General features: G+C 45.0%; 1 protein-coding gene across 1 annotated transcript in view; it reads right to left on the bottom strand.

The window, feature by feature from the left end:
• Positions 1–19,987, bottom strand: part of Dennd2c (DENN domain containing 2C) — an 81,980-nt gene that overhangs the window by 24,569 nt on the left and 37,424 nt on the right. Inside the window, exons 2-6 of the mRNA XM_041638099.1 lie at positions 17,106–18,103; positions 15,849–15,979; positions 15,342–15,454; positions 13,074–13,244; positions 7,754–7,850 (exon numbers count right to left, since the gene is read on the bottom strand). Coding sequence (XP_041494033.1) covers positions 7,754–7,850; positions 13,074–13,244; positions 15,342–15,454; positions 15,849–15,979; positions 17,106–17,917 — 1,324 coding nt within the window. The 5' untranslated portion in view covers positions 17,918–18,103. The remainder of the gene's footprint in view (positions 1–7,753; positions 7,851–13,073; positions 13,245–15,341; positions 15,455–15,848; positions 15,980–17,105; positions 18,104–19,987) is intronic.

Below are 19,987 nucleotides of genomic sequence, written 5' to 3'. Positions count from 1 at the left end.
AGGGGCTGGTGAGTCTAATCCTAGAACCATATGGATAACCAACTCTCAAAAACTGTCCTCTGACCTCTAAATTAACACCATGGCATTTCAACCTCCCCACACAAAACAAAAATAAAATATAATAGGTTTTTTTAAAGGAACTTTATAGATTAGGTCTAAAAAATTAAAGTCAACTAAAAACTGCAAAACAAGAGAAAAAATCTTTAAATGTGTTAGGAAAATCAGAGCCTAACATTCATAGATCAAAAATATTTGTGAATTTGACAATGTAGCATTCTGAAATGTAGCCAGGCCTGCTGGCCACACCTGTACCCCAGAACTTGGAGGCTGGCACAAGAGGATCAGGTTTAGTAACAGCATCAGCTACACATGGTGAGTCCAGGACAGCCTGAGCTACATGGCCTCCTGTTTCAAAGACCAGAAAGAAAACCCTGAAATTTTCTATCTAATAAAAAACTGAGCAAACTCAAAAACTGAAAAGTAAATAGAGAAAATATTTGTAAGTGTACTGAAGACACAAGACCTTTTTTCTTCTTTATTGTGTTTTTTAATACAGGGTCTCTCTCTGTAGCCCAGACTGGCATGGAACTTCACTGTGTAGCACAGGCTGGCCTCAGCTTGGAGTAACCCTCCTGCTGCTTCAGCCTTCTGAGTGCTGGGATTACGGATTGTACCACCATGCTTAAAACTAAGTTTCTTCCTTATTCTTCTTTTTACTTTTCTTTCTTTTTCTTTTCTTTCTTTTTTTTTTAAGCAGGGTATCTCTGTTCTCTGTGTAGAAAAGTTAAAAGCATGCACCACTATGTTTGGATCAAAACTACGTTTCTTAATATTTGACTAGCTATTACAAATCAAATGGAAAAGAACATATGGGCTAGGAAAATAGCTCAGCTCATAAAATTCACGCAGCACAAACATGAGGGGAGCTGAGTTTGATCCCCAGAATCCACTTAAAAAGCCAGCTACAGCTGGGCAGTGGTAGCTCACACCTTTAATCCCAGCACTCGGGAGGCAGAGGCTGGCGGATCTCTGTGAGTTTGAGGTCAGCCTGATCTACAGAGCTAGTTCCAGGACAGCGAGGGCTGTTACACAGAGAAACCCTGTCTCAAAAAAAAAAAAAAAAAGCAAGAATAAAAAAGGTCAACTACAGTGGTAAGAGCTCATAACCCCACCCTGGGACTTACTAAGCCAGTCAGCACAGCCTACTTGGGGAGGTCTAGGCCAAACAACAAGATAGACTGGACCATCTGGCTTCCACATCTATGTGCACAAATGTTCACACGCACAGAAGCATGCACATATGTACATACACATGCTGTGGAACATCACTTTAACTAGGCAAAGACGTGCTGCAGAGTACTGCTTTAACTGTGTGAAGGTGTGTTCCATTTGCGTCTGCTGCATTTATTTAATGATGTAAGGATGTTGTTTAATTATGTAAACATATGTTGCATTTGTTTCACCTTGCCTGCCTAAGGCACCTGATTGTTTTAATAAAAGGCAAACAAGCTATTAGCTAGGCAGAGAAAGGACAGGTGGGGCTGGTGAGCAGAGACAATAAACAGGAGGAGAAATCTAGGCTCAGGAAGAATGAGAGATGAGAAGAGAGAACGAGGAAGATGCCCAGGGCAAGTCAGGCAGCTGCCAACCAGCAGATACGAGCAGCAGTAAAAGTAAGATAGAAGGAAAGAGGGGGGAGAGGAAGGAAGGGAGAAAGGCAGGGAGGAAGGGAGGGAGGGAGGGAGGGAGGAAGGAGGGGAAGGAAGGAAGGAAGGGAGGGAGGGAGGGAGGGAGGGAGGAAGGAAGGAAGGAAGAAGGGGAAGGAAGAGGAAGGAAGGAAGGAAGGAAGGAAGAAGGGGAAGGAAGGAAGGAAGGAAGGAAGAAGGGGAAGGAAGAGGGAGGAAGGAAGGAAGGAAGGAAGGAAGAAGGGGAAGGAAGGAAGAAAGGAAGGAAGGAAGAAGGGGAAGGAAGGAAGAGGGAGGAAGGAAGGAAGAGGGAGGAAGGAAGGAAGGAAGAAGGGGAAGGAAGAAAGAGGGAGGAAGGAAGAAGGGGAAGGAAGGAAGGAAGAGGGAGGAAGGAAGGAAGGAAGGAAGGGGAAGGAAGGAAGAGGGAGAAAGGAAGGAAGGAAGGAGGGGAAGGAAGAAAGAGGGAGGAAGGAAGAAGGGGAAGGAAGGAAGGAAGGAAGAAGGAAGGGAGGGAGGGAGGGAGGGAGGAGGGGAAGGAAGGAAGGAAGGAAGGAAGAAGGGGAAGGAAGGAAGGAAGGAAAAAGGAAGGAAGGAAGGAAGGGAGGGAGGGAGGGAGGGAAGGAGGGAGGGAGGAAGGAGGGGAAGGAAGAAAGGAAGGAAGGAAGGAAGGAAGGGAGGAAGAAGGGGAAGGAAGGAAGGAAGGAAGGAAGGGAAGGAAGAAAGAGGGAGGTAGGAAGGGGAAGGAAGGAAGGAAGGAAGAAGGGGAAGGAAGGGAGGGAGGGAGGGAGGGAGGGAGGGAGGGAGGGAGGGGAAAGAAAGAAAAGTAAAAAGTCTCGAGACAAAAAGTAGATAGAGAGAAACAGGTTAAAAGAGCTAGTCAGAAAAGAGCCTAAGCTAGGCCAAACATTCAAAACTAATACTAAATCTCCATGTCATGATCTGGGAGCTGGTTGGTGGCCCAAAAGAAAAGAAGGCCTGGTACACACACAGAAGAAAAAAGAGCACAAGGCAGAAAAAAAGGATAAATACTTAGGAAAAGGAAATACACAGAAAAGATATAGAAATTACTGATAAATATGAAAACTTTCCCAATTTCATAATGAAAATAAATAAATTAAAAAAAATAAGATAATACATTTTAGGCTGAGCAGTGGTGGTGCATGCCTTTACTTGGGAGGCAAAGTCAGGCAGATCTCTGTGAGTTCAAGGCCAGCCTGGTCTACAGAGTGAGTTCCAAGACTGCTAGGGCTACACTGAGAAACCCTGTCTCAAAAAAACAAAAACAAAACAAAGCAAAAAAGGTTAATACATTTTAACCATTAACAAAAAATTATTAATCTACTTGATGAGGATTACGGGAAAGTATGTTCAAATGTTGTTTGTAGAAACAGGTTATTACCAGCTGTCTGAGACAATTTGGCAATAGCTATAAAAACATTTAATATTAGTTTTTTGAGATGGGGTCTTGCTCTGTAGCTCAGGCTGTTCTGAAACTCACTATGTAACCCAGGGTGGCCTTGAATTCACACAATCCTCTTGCCTCAGTCTCTCAAGTACTAGAATTGTTTTAAGTCCATATATTCTTTGACCCAGGGAGTCTACTATAAGAAACTTAGATTATAAGTACAATACACGAAAATAAGTAAAAGGATGAGCACCGCAATATTATTTGAATTTGTATATGTGTATATTTTTATAGATGGTTTGTCTCCAGAGGTTAAGTATGTTAGAAACAACGAAAATGTCTACCAACTATATTTTAAAAACTTGAGGTGTTGGGGACAGAATGAGTCTCACTGATTGGCACAACCACCCACAACGGAGACTTTCATTTCTAGAGCTTTAAAGTTCAGCAGGGTTTGCCGGGCTCTATGTGTTGATCCTGTTGAGCTACATTAATTGTCTTTTTAAAAGGAAAACACAGAATAAAGTCTGAATAACGTAAAACTACTTATACAAGAAAAGTCATTAGGGGCCGGAGAGACAGCTCAGTGGTTAAGAGCACTTTCTGCTCTTTCAAAGCTCCGAGTTTGATTTGACTCCAAGTACCCATGTCAGGTGACTCACAACCACCTATAACTCTAGCTTCAAGGACCTTACACCCACTTTGGCCTCCTTAGGCACCTGAATATATGTAGCACACATACACATAATTAAAAATAATTTTTTGTTTTTGGTTTTTTGAGACAGGGTCTCACTATGCAGACTTGGCTGTCCTGGAACTCGCTCTGTAGACCAGGCTGCCCTCAAACTCACAGAGATTCACCTACCCCTGCCTCTAGAGTGCTGGGATTAAAGGTGTGTATTCCGTCACCCAATTTAAAAATAAATCTGTTGGCACTCTGCAGGAGTATGAAAAGCCCTGGGTTGTCTCTCTCTGATTTCAACACAGGAAACTGTACTGACAAAGCTGAAGAAAGGCAGTGTCATTCTGTAACAACTGAGACTGGAAGTTAGGAAACGCTCGGGTTGAGGAATCGAGAGCAGACGGGGCGCAGGTAAGCATCCAGGCCCACCAGGCGTTGCTGACATATGGACAAAGCAGAGGAAGGAAACCTGAGCACTGTGCTGAGTCAGCTCCGCAGACAGGATCCAAACCACTCAGAGTGTTGTATGCAGAAAGTAGTTACCAATTTTAGGCTGTTGTTAATCAGAATGGCAATCATTTTATGCTTTTTTATACTTAAAAGCCTTCATCTGTATGTGAGTATGTTCGTCTGCTTCAACATCATGGAGTGGTGAAGAATAACTTTCTGTGAACTGTTTCTCCCTTGCCACCTTTTGGTTTTGTTTTTTTGAGACAGGGTCTTGCTGTTTGCCACAGCACTGTAAACCCTGGGAGCACTGCCCAATTCTGTCTTCCCACCTCCCATCTCGCTGAAGGAACGCTGCGATTACAGACATACATTACTGCATCCTGCTCTGGCCCTTGAAAGGCAGAGGCAGCCAGCCTGGTCCAAACTGTGAGTTCCAGGGCAGCCGGGGCTATGTAGAGACCCTGTCTTTAATATATACTTAGTCAGTTTCTATCACCCAGCTTTTTCTGTGGGTTCAGGGGTCACACTCAGGCCATCAGGCGTGTGTGGCTGGCACTTTTGCCTGCTAAGACATTTCCCTGGGCCAGGGCAATGCCGGTATTTTGCAAGCACTCATTCTAGCCCCAGCATCTTGGCATTTTAAATAATTTGCAGCTTAAAGTTTACTTCTTTATCTATAAATCAATAGTATCTGCCACACAGGATTTAGAAAGTCCATAGTAATGCATAGGAGCTGGAGAGATGGCTAACAGCACTAGCTGTTCTTCCAGAAGTCCTGGGTTCAAATTCCAGCAACAATATGGTGGCTCACAACCATCTATAATGAGATCTAGTACCCGCTCCTGGTGCGCAGGCATATATGCAGACAGAAGACTTTAGAATAAATAAATAAATAAATAAATAAATAAATAAATAAAATACTTTTAAATACATAAATCTTAAAAAAAAAGTCAGTAGCAATGTATTAGAAAGACTCTAACACAATGTGTCTGGTACCAGTTTTCATTTTCTGCACCTTGTTCTAAGGTGAAACTCTCTGGGGGTGACTTTGCTGGAGATAAGGAAACACAGAGGAGGCAGATGTCTAAAATTCAGTGTTAACAGGAACATTTGAGAGAGACTGTGAGAGAGGAGAGTAAGATCTACGGTCATGGCTCTGGACTCAAATCCACACTTCCTCCTCTGGCTCAGCTTCTCCAGCTGTGAGAAAGGACAGCCCCTTACCCTTCATGTGGCATTACAAATGAGATGAAATCTTCTTTTTTTTTTTTTTAAACATTTATTTATTTATTATGTATACAACACTCTGTCTGCGTGTATGCCTGCAGCCCAGAAGAGGGCATCAGACCCCATTACAGATGGTTGTGAGCCACCATATGGTTGCCGGGACCCGAACTCAGGACCTTTGGAAGAGCAGGCAATGCTCTTAACCCCTGAGCCATCTCTCCAGCCCCGAGATGAAATCTTCAAACAATTATTTTATTCAATAAATATCAGGTGTTATTGATAATAACAGACAAAGGCATTTCATTCCCAGAAGAAAATGAAACGTGTCTAAGTATTTCCTTTTGCAAATAGGATAACATGGGCTGGGGCTGGGGCTGGCCAGTAGTTAAAGCATCATCATACAAGCAAGAGGACAGGAGTTTGGGTTCCCAGAACCCATGTAAACACCAGATGGTTGTGACAGACCACCGATGACTCTAGCCTCAGAGTGGAGCCAGGGACATAGAGCTGTGTGTGTGTGTGTGTGTGTGTGTGTGTGTGTGTGTGTGCGCGCGCCTGTACCCTTCACCTAGTAAGTGTATCTGCATCGGAGAGCTCTGGGTTTGACTGAGAGGTCCTGCCTCAAACGAATAAGGTGGAAGAACGATAGCAGAAAATCATCAGTCTCGGGCCTTCACTGGGGCGTTCACATGTACACCCACACACACGAGCACACACGGACACATACACATCACAAAGAGAAGAGGAAAAAGAAAAGAAACTTGGAAAACACATTAAACATGGCAACCAGCTCATTGTGTGTATGCGAGACTGGATCAAGACCAGTCTTCACAGTCAGAACAGAGTCTTTGGGACCCAGATGATCTTAGTTTACAACTTAAGTGTTTTAACATTGAGTCGACTTGTAAAGGAAATTAAGACATTTCTCTTTGTGACTCCGTAAAGATAAAAAACAGTGTCCTCCGGCAGGGCTGCTCCCTTAGGAATTTTCTGTCTCTTAGACAGCCGAGCTAAGCTCTCATGAGGCTGTCCTGCAGATGCAGACTGGAGCTGGACCAGGGCACAGTGAGGCAGGCGGGAACTCTTCATCTACACGGCATCCCAGCCCCCTGGGGGGTTGTAAGAAATAATGTCTCCCCAGAGAGCCCGGGCTGGCCTAGAACTTCAATCTTCCTGCCTCTGTCTCCCTAGGGCAGGGTTACAAGTGTGCACCACCACACCCAGCCCTTTTCACAGGCGTTTTTATGAAAACACTTATAATTTGTTGTGACTATTCCAATTTTCTTACCTAGGCTCCAGTAAGTTTTATCTAGCCATCTGCATGATAAATTACGGAGGTCCAAAGATGCGATACAAGTAGGGTACCACATGTCTGTGGCCACGGTGATGAATGTCTGTACCCTGGCACCTGGGAGGTTGAGGCAGGGGGACTCCAAGAGTAAGACTCGATTTCAAAAAAGGACAAACTAGAAAGCAAAGTGGAATTACAAAATAACTACTCAGGGGGCTGGAGAGATGGCTCAGAGGTTAAGAACATTGTCTGCTCTTCCAAAGGTCCTGAGTTCAATTCCCAGCATCCACATGGTGGCTCACAACCATCTGTAATGAGGTCTGGCGCCCTCTTCTGGCCTGTAGGCATACAGACAGAACATTGTATACATAATAAATAAATACATATTAAAAAAATAATTACTCAGACTTTAAGAAATTTAGTCTCATTGGCTTTCGATTGTTTATTTATTCACACAATGTATTTTACTTTGAATTAAATCAGAAGGAGTTGGAAGCTGGCCCTTGAAGAGCCAAGTGTGAATGAGGTGGCTCATGTCTGTACTCCCTCAGGCTGGAAGGCTGATGCAGAAGGCTCATCACAAGTACATGGCCAGTCTGGGATACACAGTGAGTTCCAGGCCAACTGGAACTAGCGAGTGAGCCTGTCCAATCAGACACTACGTTACAGAACAATGCTCCCTTCAGATGCTGTTATGGTCTGAACGCAGAATGTCCCTAGAAGCTTGTGTTTTGAATGCTTGCCCCAGATGGCACTATTCAGGGCAGCTGTGGAAACTCGAGGAGGTGGGGTCTGATTGGCAGAAGCAGGATGTGACGCCAGCCCTGGCTTCTTCCTCGCTGTCTCCTAGTCTGCTGCATGCTCCACCACCATGAACCGACATGACAGACAGAGTCCTCTGAAACTGTGGGCCAAACAAATCTCCCCATCCTTAACTTGTGCCTGCAGCTGGTCACAGCAGCAGGAGACTCACACACGAACACTACAAACAGATGAGCAAATATGGTTCCTACCTTTGGAGGAGGGTGCTTCTTTTCCAGTGTAAGGCTGTAACTTTACCCTCTTCTTCCCTCTCTTAGATTCAAAAGTATCATTTATTTTCAAAACAAGCTAGAAAAAAAAAAAGACAAGAAAATTACAAAGCTGGTATAATTACAAAATTACAAAGATGGTGGCCAAGACTACCACCACAGTTCTCTGTATGACTAGCATTAATACAGTAAATGGTTTTTTTAATGTAAAATTCTCTTTGAATAATAAAAACCTTAACATTTTTCTTTTTTTTAATTTAAATTTATTTATTCATTAAGGATTTCTGCCTCGTCCCCGCAACCGCTTCCCATCCCCCCCCATCAAGTCCCCCTCCCTCATCTGCTCGAAGAGCAATCAGGGTTCCCTGACCCGTGGGAAGCCCAAGGACTGCCCACCTCTATCCAGGTCTCGTAAGGTGAGCATCCAAACTGCCTAGGTTCCCACAAAGCCAGTACGTGCAGTAGGATCAAAAACCCACTGCAATTGTTCTTGAATTCTCAGTATTCCTCATTGTCCGCTATGTTCAGCTAGTCCGGATTTATCCCATGCTTTTTCAGACCTAGGCCAGCTGGCCTTGGTGAGATCCCAATAGAACATCCCCATTGTCTTAGTGTGTGGGTGCACCCCTCGTGGTCCTGAGTTCCTTGCTCGTGCTCCGTCTCCTTCTGCTCCTGATTTGGACCTTGAGATTTCTGTCCGGTGCTCCCATGTGGGTCTCTGTCTCTGTCTCCTTTCATCGCCTGATGAAGGTTAATATTCATGAGGATGCCTATGTGTTTGTCTTTGGATTCACCTTCTTATTTAGCTTCTCTAGGAACATGAATTATAAGCTCAATGTCCTTTATTTATGGCTAGAAACCAAATATGAGTGAGTACATCCCATGTTCCTCTTTTTGGGTCTGGCTTACCTCACTCAGGATAGTGTTTTCTATTTCCATCCATTTGTATGCAAAATTCAAGAAGTCCTTGTTTTTTACTGCTGAGTAATACTCTAATATGTATATATTCCATACTTTCTTCATCCATTCTTCCATTGAAGGGCATCTAGGTTGTTTCCAGGTTCTGGCTATTACAAACAATGCTGCTATGAACATAGTTGAGCATATACTTTTGTTGTATGATAGGGCCTCTCTTGGGTATATTCCCAAGAGTGGTATTGCTGGATCCAGGGGTAGGTTGATCCCGAATTTCCTGAGAAACCGAAACACTGCTTTCCAGAGTGGTTGCACAAGTTTGCATTCCCACCAGCAATGGGTGAGTGTACCCCTTTCTCCACAACCTCTCCAGCAAAGGCTATCATTGGTGTTTTTTATTTTAGCCATTCTGACAGGTGTAAGGTGGTATCTTAAAGTTGTCTTGATGTGCATTTCCCTGATCGCTAAGGAAGTTGAGCATGACCTTAAGTGTCTTTTGGCCATTTGAAGTTCTTCTGTTGAGAATTCTCTGTTCAGATCAGTGCCCCATTTTATAACCTTAACATTTTTCAATTTTGCACTAAACTGGTAAAGTGTGTTCTCAGACTGTCTCCAAAGCAGGGAAGGAAACTGCAGGACCCTGTCCTTCCAGAAGAACCCAGAGATTCTGTGTCACTCCGTGTCACAACACGTAGGGAATGTGTACTGCACGCCCTACGGTGATTAAGACTTTGTCAAGTCTTTACTCGCTCAGAGCAGGAAGGGGAACAGTCACCCACTGCAGGGTGCGGCTTGGTTATTTCTGCTCCCAGGAGTTTCTCCCAAGAGGAGACAATCACGCTGATGGAGACTTTGCCAAAAGGAGTACACGCTTTGCCACTGTGGGCGCAACTTATTTTAGAGATGTCATAAAAATGGAAGACTCTCAAATTACTCCACACCGAGCTGCTTTCCTCCAACTGCAATCAGATCATTTATTTCTAAATCATTCTCTCGCCGTTTCTCTTTAGTAAGCATCACTAAGAATTTTTTCCTAATATCGGGGAAGGCAAGTGTGTGGAAGAGAGTCAGAGAGACATACAGACATTTTAAAGCGAGAAGCTGATTAGCTTTGCCATGCCTAATTTTCTCTTTTCTTAAGGTTCCAAGCTTAAGTAATCGTCTTGCGTTATCACACTGCCTAAGTAGACCTGTTAACAGACACTGTGAGATGAGAGTCCAGACTGTTGAGGAGGGCACTCAAGTTCGCATTTGTCCTTGTAGATTTAGCAATCCCGAGGGCGACAAGCTGAATCAATCCACTACAAGCAAAAGCACACAAGAAACACGTGCAGGTCTTTACTCTCTAGACGAAATTGCTCGCTTTGAAGACTTCTGTAGCTGCCGTTCAAGTGAAAAAATCGCCAGTGTTCTTCAGCGTTGCCTTTACAAAGAAGTAAGCAGGAGAATCCGAAAGAGAAAGGTATTGCTACGGACTACAGAAAGGGTAAATATTAATGTGGACTTACAAAGCAGAATCAAAAGTGTGCCCACATATTTGAAGGAAACGACTGTTCTGGGAACATCAGATTAAGTGGCAACCTAAAATTCCGGCTATGCGCTAGGATGAGGAGCCTACACCGACTTTGCTGCGGCGGCAAACACTGCAGAGCGACAGAAAGGACAGCAGCTGCTTACTTGCCGGCCACAACACCAAAGCACCAGGGAAGGCACTAGCAACCCCAACCCCACACACAGGCTTCCACAGCAGGGAAGGAAGGAAGGGTGGGGACCAGGCATGTGCACGAGATCAGAAGGCAATTTCCCTTCCAGGGAAAGCTGCAATCATCAAAGAGGACATAAATGAAAAGTCCCTGAAGATACTTTAAAAAAAAAAAATCTATTGAATCTGGGGCACCCTAAAAGGACTTAAAACCTTTTGTCATATTTATTTTTATTTTTTTATTTTTTTTGATTTTCGAGACAGGGTTTCTCCGTAGCTTTTTGGTTCCTGTCCTGGAACTAGCTCTTGTAGACCAGGCTGGCCTCGAACTCACAGAGATCCATCTGCCTCTGCTTCCTGAGTGCTGGGATTAAAGGCGTGCGCCACCACCGCCCGGCTATTTTTATTATTTTTAAATGTATGTGTGCAAACACTTAGAGGTTTGCGCACGTGAGTGCAGCTGCCTGAGGAGGCCAGCGCTGGTAAATCCTCTGCAGAATTACAGGTGGTTGTGAAAAGCCTAAGTGGGGGCTGGGACGTGAACTTGGGTCCTCTGAAAATGGCTCCCAGCTGCTGAGCGTCCCTCCAAACCCTCTGGAGAGTCATGGGTAGTGCTAAGGGCTTGTTTCTGCCCGGCACTCAGAAGTACACCACCAGTTTGGGGAATGGTGGCAGACACCGACCTACAATCTCATCAGTGAGCTAAGGAGGCCAATGCAGAAGAATGGCAGTTCACAGCCAGTCTGGGCTACACAGTGAGGGTCTTCAAAACAATGCAAAACAAAGTCAACACCATTTTCTTTTTCTTCACTACCCAAAAACCTTTGGGGAAAATTCTGTAACACAGATCTGGGGATATAGCCAGGTGGTGGTAGTGTGCGCCTTTAATCCCAGCACTCGAGACTGAGGCAAGCGGATCTCTGTGAGTTCGAGGACAGCCTGGTCTAGAAAGCGAGTTCCAGGACAGCCATGGCTACACAAAGAAACCCTGTCATAAAATCACAAAATCCCACACACAAAAAGTCCAGGGTCATCTTCAGCTACAGACCTGATTTAAAAACCAGCCTGAGCCGGGCGGTGGTGGCGCACGCCTTTAATCCCAGCACTCGGGAGGCAGAGGCAGGCGGATCTCTGTGAGTTTGAGGCCAGCCTGGTCTACAAGAGCTAGTTCCAGGACAGGAACCAAAAGCTACGGAGAAACCCTGTCTCGAAAAATTAAAAAAAAAAAAAAAAAAACAGCCTGAGATACACAAGACCTTGTCTCAACTTTTTTTTTTTTTAAAGAAAAGGAAGAGTTGGTCCTGTCATCTGTTATTAGAAAGTGTATCAGACTTGGGGTGCGTAAAACAGCCCAAACCTGAAGGGCATGGGAAGGAAGCAGAAGGAGGAAACACCACAGGCTCTCCTCAGCTCTCTCTTGCTTGTTCTTTTGTGAAGCAGAGGACAGAATCCTCACACGTGTAGGACAACTGCTTTATTTTTTTATTTTTTGGATTTTTCGAGACAGGGTTTCTCCGTAGCTTTTTTTTGGTTCCTATCCTGGCACTAGCTCTTGTAGACCAGGCTGGCCTCGAACTCACAGAGATCTGCCTGCCTCTGCCTCCCGAGTGCTGGGATTAAAGGCGTGCGCCACCACTGCCCGGCTCTAGGACAACTGCTTTAACACTGAGCCACAGCCTAGCTCTCCCGTCTCCTGTCTCCTGTAACCCTGCAGTTCCTAGCCCCGCTACTCAGGCGGGGCTAGCGATCTCAGGCTGTGTCCTTGCTCCATAAACACAACTTTGCTGCTCTGGAATCACATGGGAGGCTTCAGGGTGCCAGAGCCATCTTCCTGAGGAGAGAGCTCCTGCAGGATGCCTGCCCAAAGGCAAGGGCAGGAAACACACCAGAAGAATTAAATTAATTCTGGAACACAAGACTTTCCACGGAACCAATTGGCAGCCCCTAACCAAGAAACAGCTGTGACTTTTGTTCAGGTAGAAAACGCATGCACTAAATGAATATCTGAGCTAATTCACCTTGCATTACGAAAGGAGAAATATTTCGATGATCCGATTTCTCCATCATGTTTATTGTCTGTTACCTCTATGTGTCAATCCCGAAACCATCTGAATTAAACAGTTTAAAAATATTCTCATGTAACCTCATAAATGTCTCTCCCAAAAGAAGACATGGCTACAAGTTATCTTTTTAAAATACCCTGCTTGTAAATGATCCCCTCCCTTGAGAGCAAGGTCGTTTATTTCTTATGTTTTTTGATAATGTCTCGTACCAAACTATAGTCTGGTTTCTTTTCCCCACCTCTGAATGGATATTTTAATCCTGATAAATGGCATATTCTTCATCATTACTGAAAATCTGTAACCTCTGGCACAAGAAATGAATGGGAATAGACAGACCCCCTTTTGTTTGAGTCTGGCATTTCCTTGAGATAGGCAGCCGATTTTCAACAAGAGCCAGGATAACCGAAGTGAGGCTCTCTAGCTGAAGTTTCTAATCCACTGAGAATGTCAAAAGAGCCATGTGTGCGATTTCTTGAACGAGCAAAACCTCAAAACCCAAGGCTGCTTTCCAGATCTACTGAAAGCAGGGAAGGTCTAGCCTATTCCGTTGTAACATTTATCTGTTCTCCTCTACTAAGATGCTGGGGTAAAGTTTCAAGAATGAATGTACGGGACTCCTCACCCTTGGGAGGTTCCTCGCCTTCCTGTTAGCCACTTCTCCAGCTCGGAAAAGCTTCCACTCGGTTAAGGTGACAGGCAAGGTGGTGTCCTTTGTGAGCTTGGACCGCAAGTACGCTCGAGAGTTCTTCAGGTCCATAGTCTTCCGCTGAAGGAACTGGGGCTTGGGAGGAAGCTAAGGCAGGAAACACACTGGTAACATAAGATCGTCTCTGGTAATGCCTGTCTTCATACGCTTATCTTTCTTTTAAAGCCATCCCAAATGGGGATTCTGCAGTTCCTTCTCATCTTGTGAGTTGCTTCTCTGTTTTCTAACCCAAACCTCTATCCCTGTGATCCAATCCACTTCCCAAGGGACAACAGTGCCCCATCTCCACCAACTCAAGAGTCCCAACGCTTTCAGGAAATGGATGGGTAACTGAGGCCACAGGCTGAGATGAACTTAACACAGAGCACTGGGACCGACCGAGCACTGAAAAGCTCATGGCCTGTCTAAAGCACAGCTGCTTAAACCGTGGGTTGTTGGCCTGATAATATAACTGAATGAGGGGAATCATGAAAAAACTTGCAACAGGAAAAGGTTTCTGAGCAGCAGCAACCAACAATGAATTTAAATCCAGGCCACGCAGAATCTGAGGTGGTTTTCGGCAGAGCTCACGAGTGCTGCGTGACGTGACCTCACTGCGGCCTGCTTTCAACACACAGCAATGCCCTCTACACTCACACGCTGTCATGACATACGACACCACTACACGCTTGGTTCAGATGGGAGACTCCTGCATGTTAGAAATGGCGGTGTTTTCATCTCACACGCTCAGGGTTCTGTCTGTGCAAACATGATGGTTTACTTACAGAAAGTAAAGATTTCATATTTCCCTGCTCTGCGCCTCAGCACGGGTCAAGCTAGCGGATTTTATTGTTAGAATGTTTGATTTTAAAATTGCTATTTGAGTCGATAATTTGAGTTTAGTAAAAGGCATTAAATGAAGCTGGGCAGTGGTGTTGCATGTCTTTAATACCAACACTTGGGAGGTAGAAGTAGGTGGGTCTCAGAGTTTGAGGCCAGCTTGAGCTACAAAGAGCAAGTTCCAGGACAGTCAGGGCTATACAGAGAAACCCTGTCACCTCTATCACAAAAACCAAAAAACAAAACAAGAAAAAAAAAGAAAGAAAAAATAAAAAACTTCATTAAAGGATGGGACTGGAGGAATGCCTCCATGGCTAAGAGTGTTACTGCTCTAAGAGGACCTGAGTTGGGCAACTCTCACAGTCTGGAACTCGGCTCCAGGCAACCAGATCCTGCTGGCATTCAAGGGCACCTGCATTCATGTGCATATACCCACAGGCAGCTGGTGCACACCCATATACATAATAAAGAAGTAAGCATCATAAAATGAACTTTGGTTTTGGATTAGGACAGAATTTTCAATTTCCGAAACAGCCATAACTCTGTCATTCTATACTACACATCAAATATGCTGCAAAGATTCAGTCCTTTTCGGGGGGGCCTAGGTAGAGGTAGGGTTGAGATGGAGTCTCCCAGTGTAGCCTTGGCTAATCTGGAGCTCCCTAAGTAACCCAGGCTGACCTCAAAAGCACAGGTATCCACCTACCACACACCCAGCCAGGATTCAATTCTTTTGTAAAAATAAACACACCCATCTCATTACTATGCATATTTGCTTTTGTCTTTAATAATGGTAAATATGCTATGTATAAAACTGTTGTAAAATAAATCTCTTTATGATTTACTGTCAGCAAAGGTTTCATCTGTACACCGATTACATACTTATATTATCTGTGGTCATGTGAAATCTCCTGGGTGGATGGGTGTGGTGGCCCAGAACTTTAACCCCAGCACTCTGGAGGACAAGGCAAGCGATCTCTGCAAGTTCATGGCTAGCCTGGTCTACATAGTGAGCTCCAGACCAGCTGGGGTTACATAGTGAGACCCTATCTCAAAATACATTTTTCCTTGGGTGAAAGGGGTTGCCAATAAAGCTTAAGGAGCTCTAATCTAAACTTATTTGTATTAAATTATTTTTGAAACACTAAGATTAACCAACCAATAGCAAAGGCAAAGCAATTTTAAAAAGAAGCTTGCATGCCTGATCTTTAAAATGAAACAAAACACTCCCATTGACAATAAAATCTACATGTCAGAGCCTAGTTATTTGGGCCCCCGGTTAAACCAGCACAACCTTCCACACGGGCACACACAGGGGGCACACACAGGAGTCGGGAGTACTCTGCGGTGAAGCCTCTCTTGTACCTTGGGTGTTCTGAAGGCACTCTTAGCAGGCGGCAGCCTCCATGCTGACGGCGATCTCCACATGGGGAATGGCTGCACTGGAATATCTTCATAGGGATTTTCCTTGGCTGGATCTTTAAAAACCAGATGAACACTGCTTAGAGGAGCACGATCAAGTGGGAACAGTGGCTTTCGCTAAAGAGCCAAATGATTTTCTTTACATTTTTGTCGGGGTGGAAGGTTGCTAAGAGCAATGGCATTTTAGGTGTACACATCTCTGCAATGTCCGACCATGCTGACGAACTGTAAAAACACTATCTGCAAACATCTACTTCTCAACTGAGCCATCCGTTACGCTAGCTGTAAAACTCATTAATGACGAAAAACTTTATATGTTGAATGTGTCTGTATTAGAAAACCAAAGTTAAGTTAAAGCAAGATATGTTTGATTGTAAAGAAAAGCCCGCCGTACAGCGAGGGGCATCACCAAATGCACAGTAAATGTGACTGCGAAGCACGGACACCTACATATGATATCCTCGTAGATGTTATCCTCAGACTGTGTGTAATAGAGTGCTGAACCAGCGTTTCTCCCGAGTTCTTCATGAATCTTCCGTGAGTTCCGAAAGTGCTGAATGTCTTCAAATTCAAAGGATTTCCTTAAGAAAGGAGACACATTTTAAGGTTACACCTTTAGAAACTGTGATCTCTAAATGATAAGAGAAGGCAGAAATGGAAAAGACTTGTGTATAAAATTACAAAAATGGTCAGGTGAGGTGGTGCATGCCTTCAGTCCCAGCAATAAGGAGGCAGAAAGAAGCAGGTGAATCTCTATGAGTTTGAGGCCAGACTGGTCTATACAACTCCAGTACAGCCAAAGTTACACAGAGAAACCTGTCTTGAAGAACCATAACTAACTAACTAAATAAATAGTTTTTACTTTATATGTATGTATTCTGCCTACATACATGTCTGAACAACACTTGTGTGCCTGGTGCCCATAGACGCCAGAACAGGGTGTCAGGTCTCCTGGAACTGGAGTTGCAGACAGTTGTGAGATGCCACGTGGGTTCTGGGAATAAAACCCGGGTCCCCTGGAAGAGCAGTCAGTGCTCTTACCTGCTGAGTCAGCTCTCCAGCCCTAATTACTCCCTAATTAAAAGCGAGGCTGAGACCATCACATCCTAAATGAAGTCAGTAACCAACCTGCTTATCTAAAAGCTCTTTTGGAGGCCGGGCGGTGGTGGCGCACGCCTTTAATCCCAGCACTCGGGAGGCAGAGGCAGGAGGATCTCTGTGAGTTCGAGGCCAGCCTGGTCTACACAAGAGATAGTTCCAGGGCAGGAACCAAAAGCTAAGGAGAAACCCTGTCTCGAAAACCAAAAAAAAAAAAAAAAAAAAAAAAAAAAAAAAGATAAAAGCTCTTTTGGAGGTTGGGCAAGGGGGGATAGGACATGTCTTGCTATGGAATCCACACTGGTTTCTAAGTCACTATGTAGCTCAGGCTAGCCTCAAAATATGGTGATCCTCCTGCCTCCTTCCTGATAATGGAAATACAATATGCTCCACCCTACCCAGCCTTCAGAATTCTTGAAGATGGCACTTGGTGCTCCTAGGTGGTCGAATGTTACCTGTAATCTCCACACTTCTGCTGCCCCTCCTACTGCCCTTCATGCTATCAGCAACCCTTTGCTCAATGGAAGGTCTGGATTGAGTTGGAGGGTGCAGGGGGAGCAGCTCAAGAACCACAGATTACAAATCATGGCCTGTGACGTGAAGGCGTACCTCTTGGATCTCCCTCTGATCTTCCCACCGTATTTCTTTGGCTCAGGATCCTGAAACGAGGCCAAAGAAGCCTCCGCACAGGAACTCTTCTCACAGTACTTTGGGTCACAGTTTCTTTCTTTATATGGCACACCGCCAGATTCAGACAAATACCTGAATGTCCTACGGGGTTTGGGCAAAGGATTTATAGAGGGTCCGTATTCTTGCCCCTCGGGTTCACAATAAATATTTTCCAAGCTCTTGGTTATTCCATAAGAACTATCCAGAACTCTGAAACTCGGTTCTTTTTCTGTAGAGTCACAAGGTGCTAAAGCCAAATTTAAGACTTTCTCCGAGGGAAGCGCTTCTATTCTTTTCCACAGTATCTGTGAGGTATAGAAGTTTCCCGGAGGTAACGAAGCCTCTGGATCCACAGCGACGTCCTTGCGGCTTTCAATCTGCTTGACCCGAGCACACACCCAGTTGGAGTCCGGTCCAGTTACTGAGGGGTGGGCGTCTTTACACTCTCGCTGCTCGCCTTCACGCTCACTGTGACTGTGGCTTTTGGCATCTGCACCCCTGGGTGGTAAAGCCCCATTCTGACAGTCGCTCCTTCCATCACCAGAAGGATGCTTGTGAGGAGGAAGCGCTGCATGGCAGTTATTATACCTCACTCCAAAGTCCTTCGGGTGAGACCTAGCTGGCTTAGTCACACCGTTAGCCCTTCCTTCCCACTGGGAGATCTTCTGTTTGATGTTTCTGCAGTGACTTCGCGACAGGGTCTGAAGAGCGGACCGGGTCAAGCCAGCATCCATGTTCCCGGTGGGGTGCATGACAAGTGACAGATCTCAGAGAGGTGCCATTACACGTAGCTGGAGAATGCTGTATTCCTTATCTTGTCAGAACAGAAGGGATCCCAGTCATTTCCTCTCATGTTCAACTTGGAGGTATCTTGTTAACAACAAGAATTCTCATCACTGATCTTTGTTGAGACAGTTACAACTGTACCGTGAACGATCCTATTAAAACGAGACAGGAATATTAGCACAACCTCATGACTTTAAACTCCACTCAATCCTGCCCACCTAGCACTAAACAGTTCATTTACATTGAATTTGTAAGAATAAAAAATGGGCCTATAATTCAACTCCATAAAGCTAATGCTACTAAGAAAATATTCCTGATACTATTTCTTCAGCGGTCAGCTTTAATACTCTGCTATATTTAATACTTTGCAAAATACATACATTATTCTGTAATGAGTCAATTCTTTTTTTGTGGCACTAGATGTTATAACTTAAGAAATGGTGAGAGACACCATCATGCAACAGAGGGTTTTTTCTTTTCTTTTTTTTCCCTTTTTCTTTTATTTATTTATTTATTTACTTACTTATTATTTATTTATTTATTAAAGATTTCTGTCTCTTCCCCGCCACCGCCTCCTATTTCCCTCCCCCTCCCCCAATCAAGTCCCCCTCCCTCATCAGCTCAAAGAGCAATCAGGGTTCCCTGCCCTGTGGGAAGTCCAAGGACCACCCACCTCCATCCAGGTCTAGTAAGGTGAGCATCCAGACTGCCTAGGCTCCCACAAAGCCAGTACGTGCAGTAGGATCAAAAACCCATTGCCATTGTTCTTGAGTTCTCAGTAGTAACAGAGGGTTTTATTATTGGGGGAAGGGAATGGGAAAGAAGGGATGTGGGGGAGACGGGCAGCGGGGACAGAGACAGGGATGGAAGCAGACATGAGCACAGAGTACTGGCAAATGCATCCTACCAGGTGACAGGCCGGCATAGCGCCTGAATGCTAACACTAGGGCCTTGTGCACGCTAGGCAAAGCGCTCTCACTGAGCAACACACACTGTCAGCTCATAGATCTGTTCTCTAAGGAACGCTCTCTTAATGAAACAGGGACCAGTGCAATATTGCAAAAATCACACATAAGGCTGGGTATGGTGGTGCAGGCTTTAATCCCAGCATTCAGGAGGTAGAAGTAGAGGCAGAGGACCTCTGTGGGCTTAAGGCCAGCCTGGTCTACATAGTGAGCTCCAGAACAGCCAGGGCTACATAGTGAGACCCTGTCTCAAAACAAACAAACAAACAAAAAAACCACACAGAAGCAGAACTGCACCTCGTAATTAAAAAGTGTATTTACACGTCTAGACAGGAACCGACTAGCAAACACATCGGCAGCTAATTTCCTCCTCCTGTCTTCTGTTACTACGTAGTATTAGCCCATCACCCACCCTTACTTCAGCTGAACTGTTTGCAACACAGGATTTCACACAGACTGCTGAAGAGTCACAACCCAAAGGCACCCATTATCTTGTCTCTGACTGCGGAGCCCTGGACTCAGCTCAGCAGTCACTGTTCCCATCCTTCCCTTCCCAGAGGCAGCACCCCCCTCCAGCTCCACAAACCGCTTCCTCAAATGTGAAGGAAGGCTGGCTGCAACTTTTCCTGCCACTAAGCAGAGACCTGCTCTCAAGTTCCGCTGCACAGTGGTTATAAATAGCATCCATTCAGAACTTCCTGAGGTAGGGTCATCCTTCCTCCCGCTTCATCTGCGTGGCCCTGATTAACAAGCAGGGAACTATCTTAGCCTGGCTCTGCCGTACAGCTGACCAAACTGGACTGGTGTACACCGCCCCCCTGCCCCATCCCCCGTGCCCCCCCTTCATTCTTGCCATAGAAACTGCTCTTCAGAACTTCCACAGCTTCCATTTAAACCATGTCCACAGTTTTTAAAATCACTTTTCCTGCTGTATGTATACTTGGGAGTCCTTGCGGCGTCCACACACATGCTTATAAGGTATCTGAATCTCCTCCCTCCCTCTTCCGCTCTTATCCGACTCCCCCACCTCCCCTATTTTAGTTTCATGCCCTCTTTTCCCCTCTAGCGTCC

The sequence above is a fragment of the Microtus oregoni genome, unplaced genomic scaffold, assembly GCF_018167655.1.
Source record: "Microtus oregoni isolate MIOR12 unplaced genomic scaffold, Mior012 000054F_ref0000373, whole genome shotgun sequence".
Lineage (NCBI taxonomy): Eukaryota > Metazoa > Chordata > Mammalia > Rodentia > Cricetidae > Microtus > Microtus oregoni.
The sequence above is the reverse complement of the archived record's forward strand: the minus strand, read 5'-3'. Positions and strand labels throughout refer to the sequence as shown.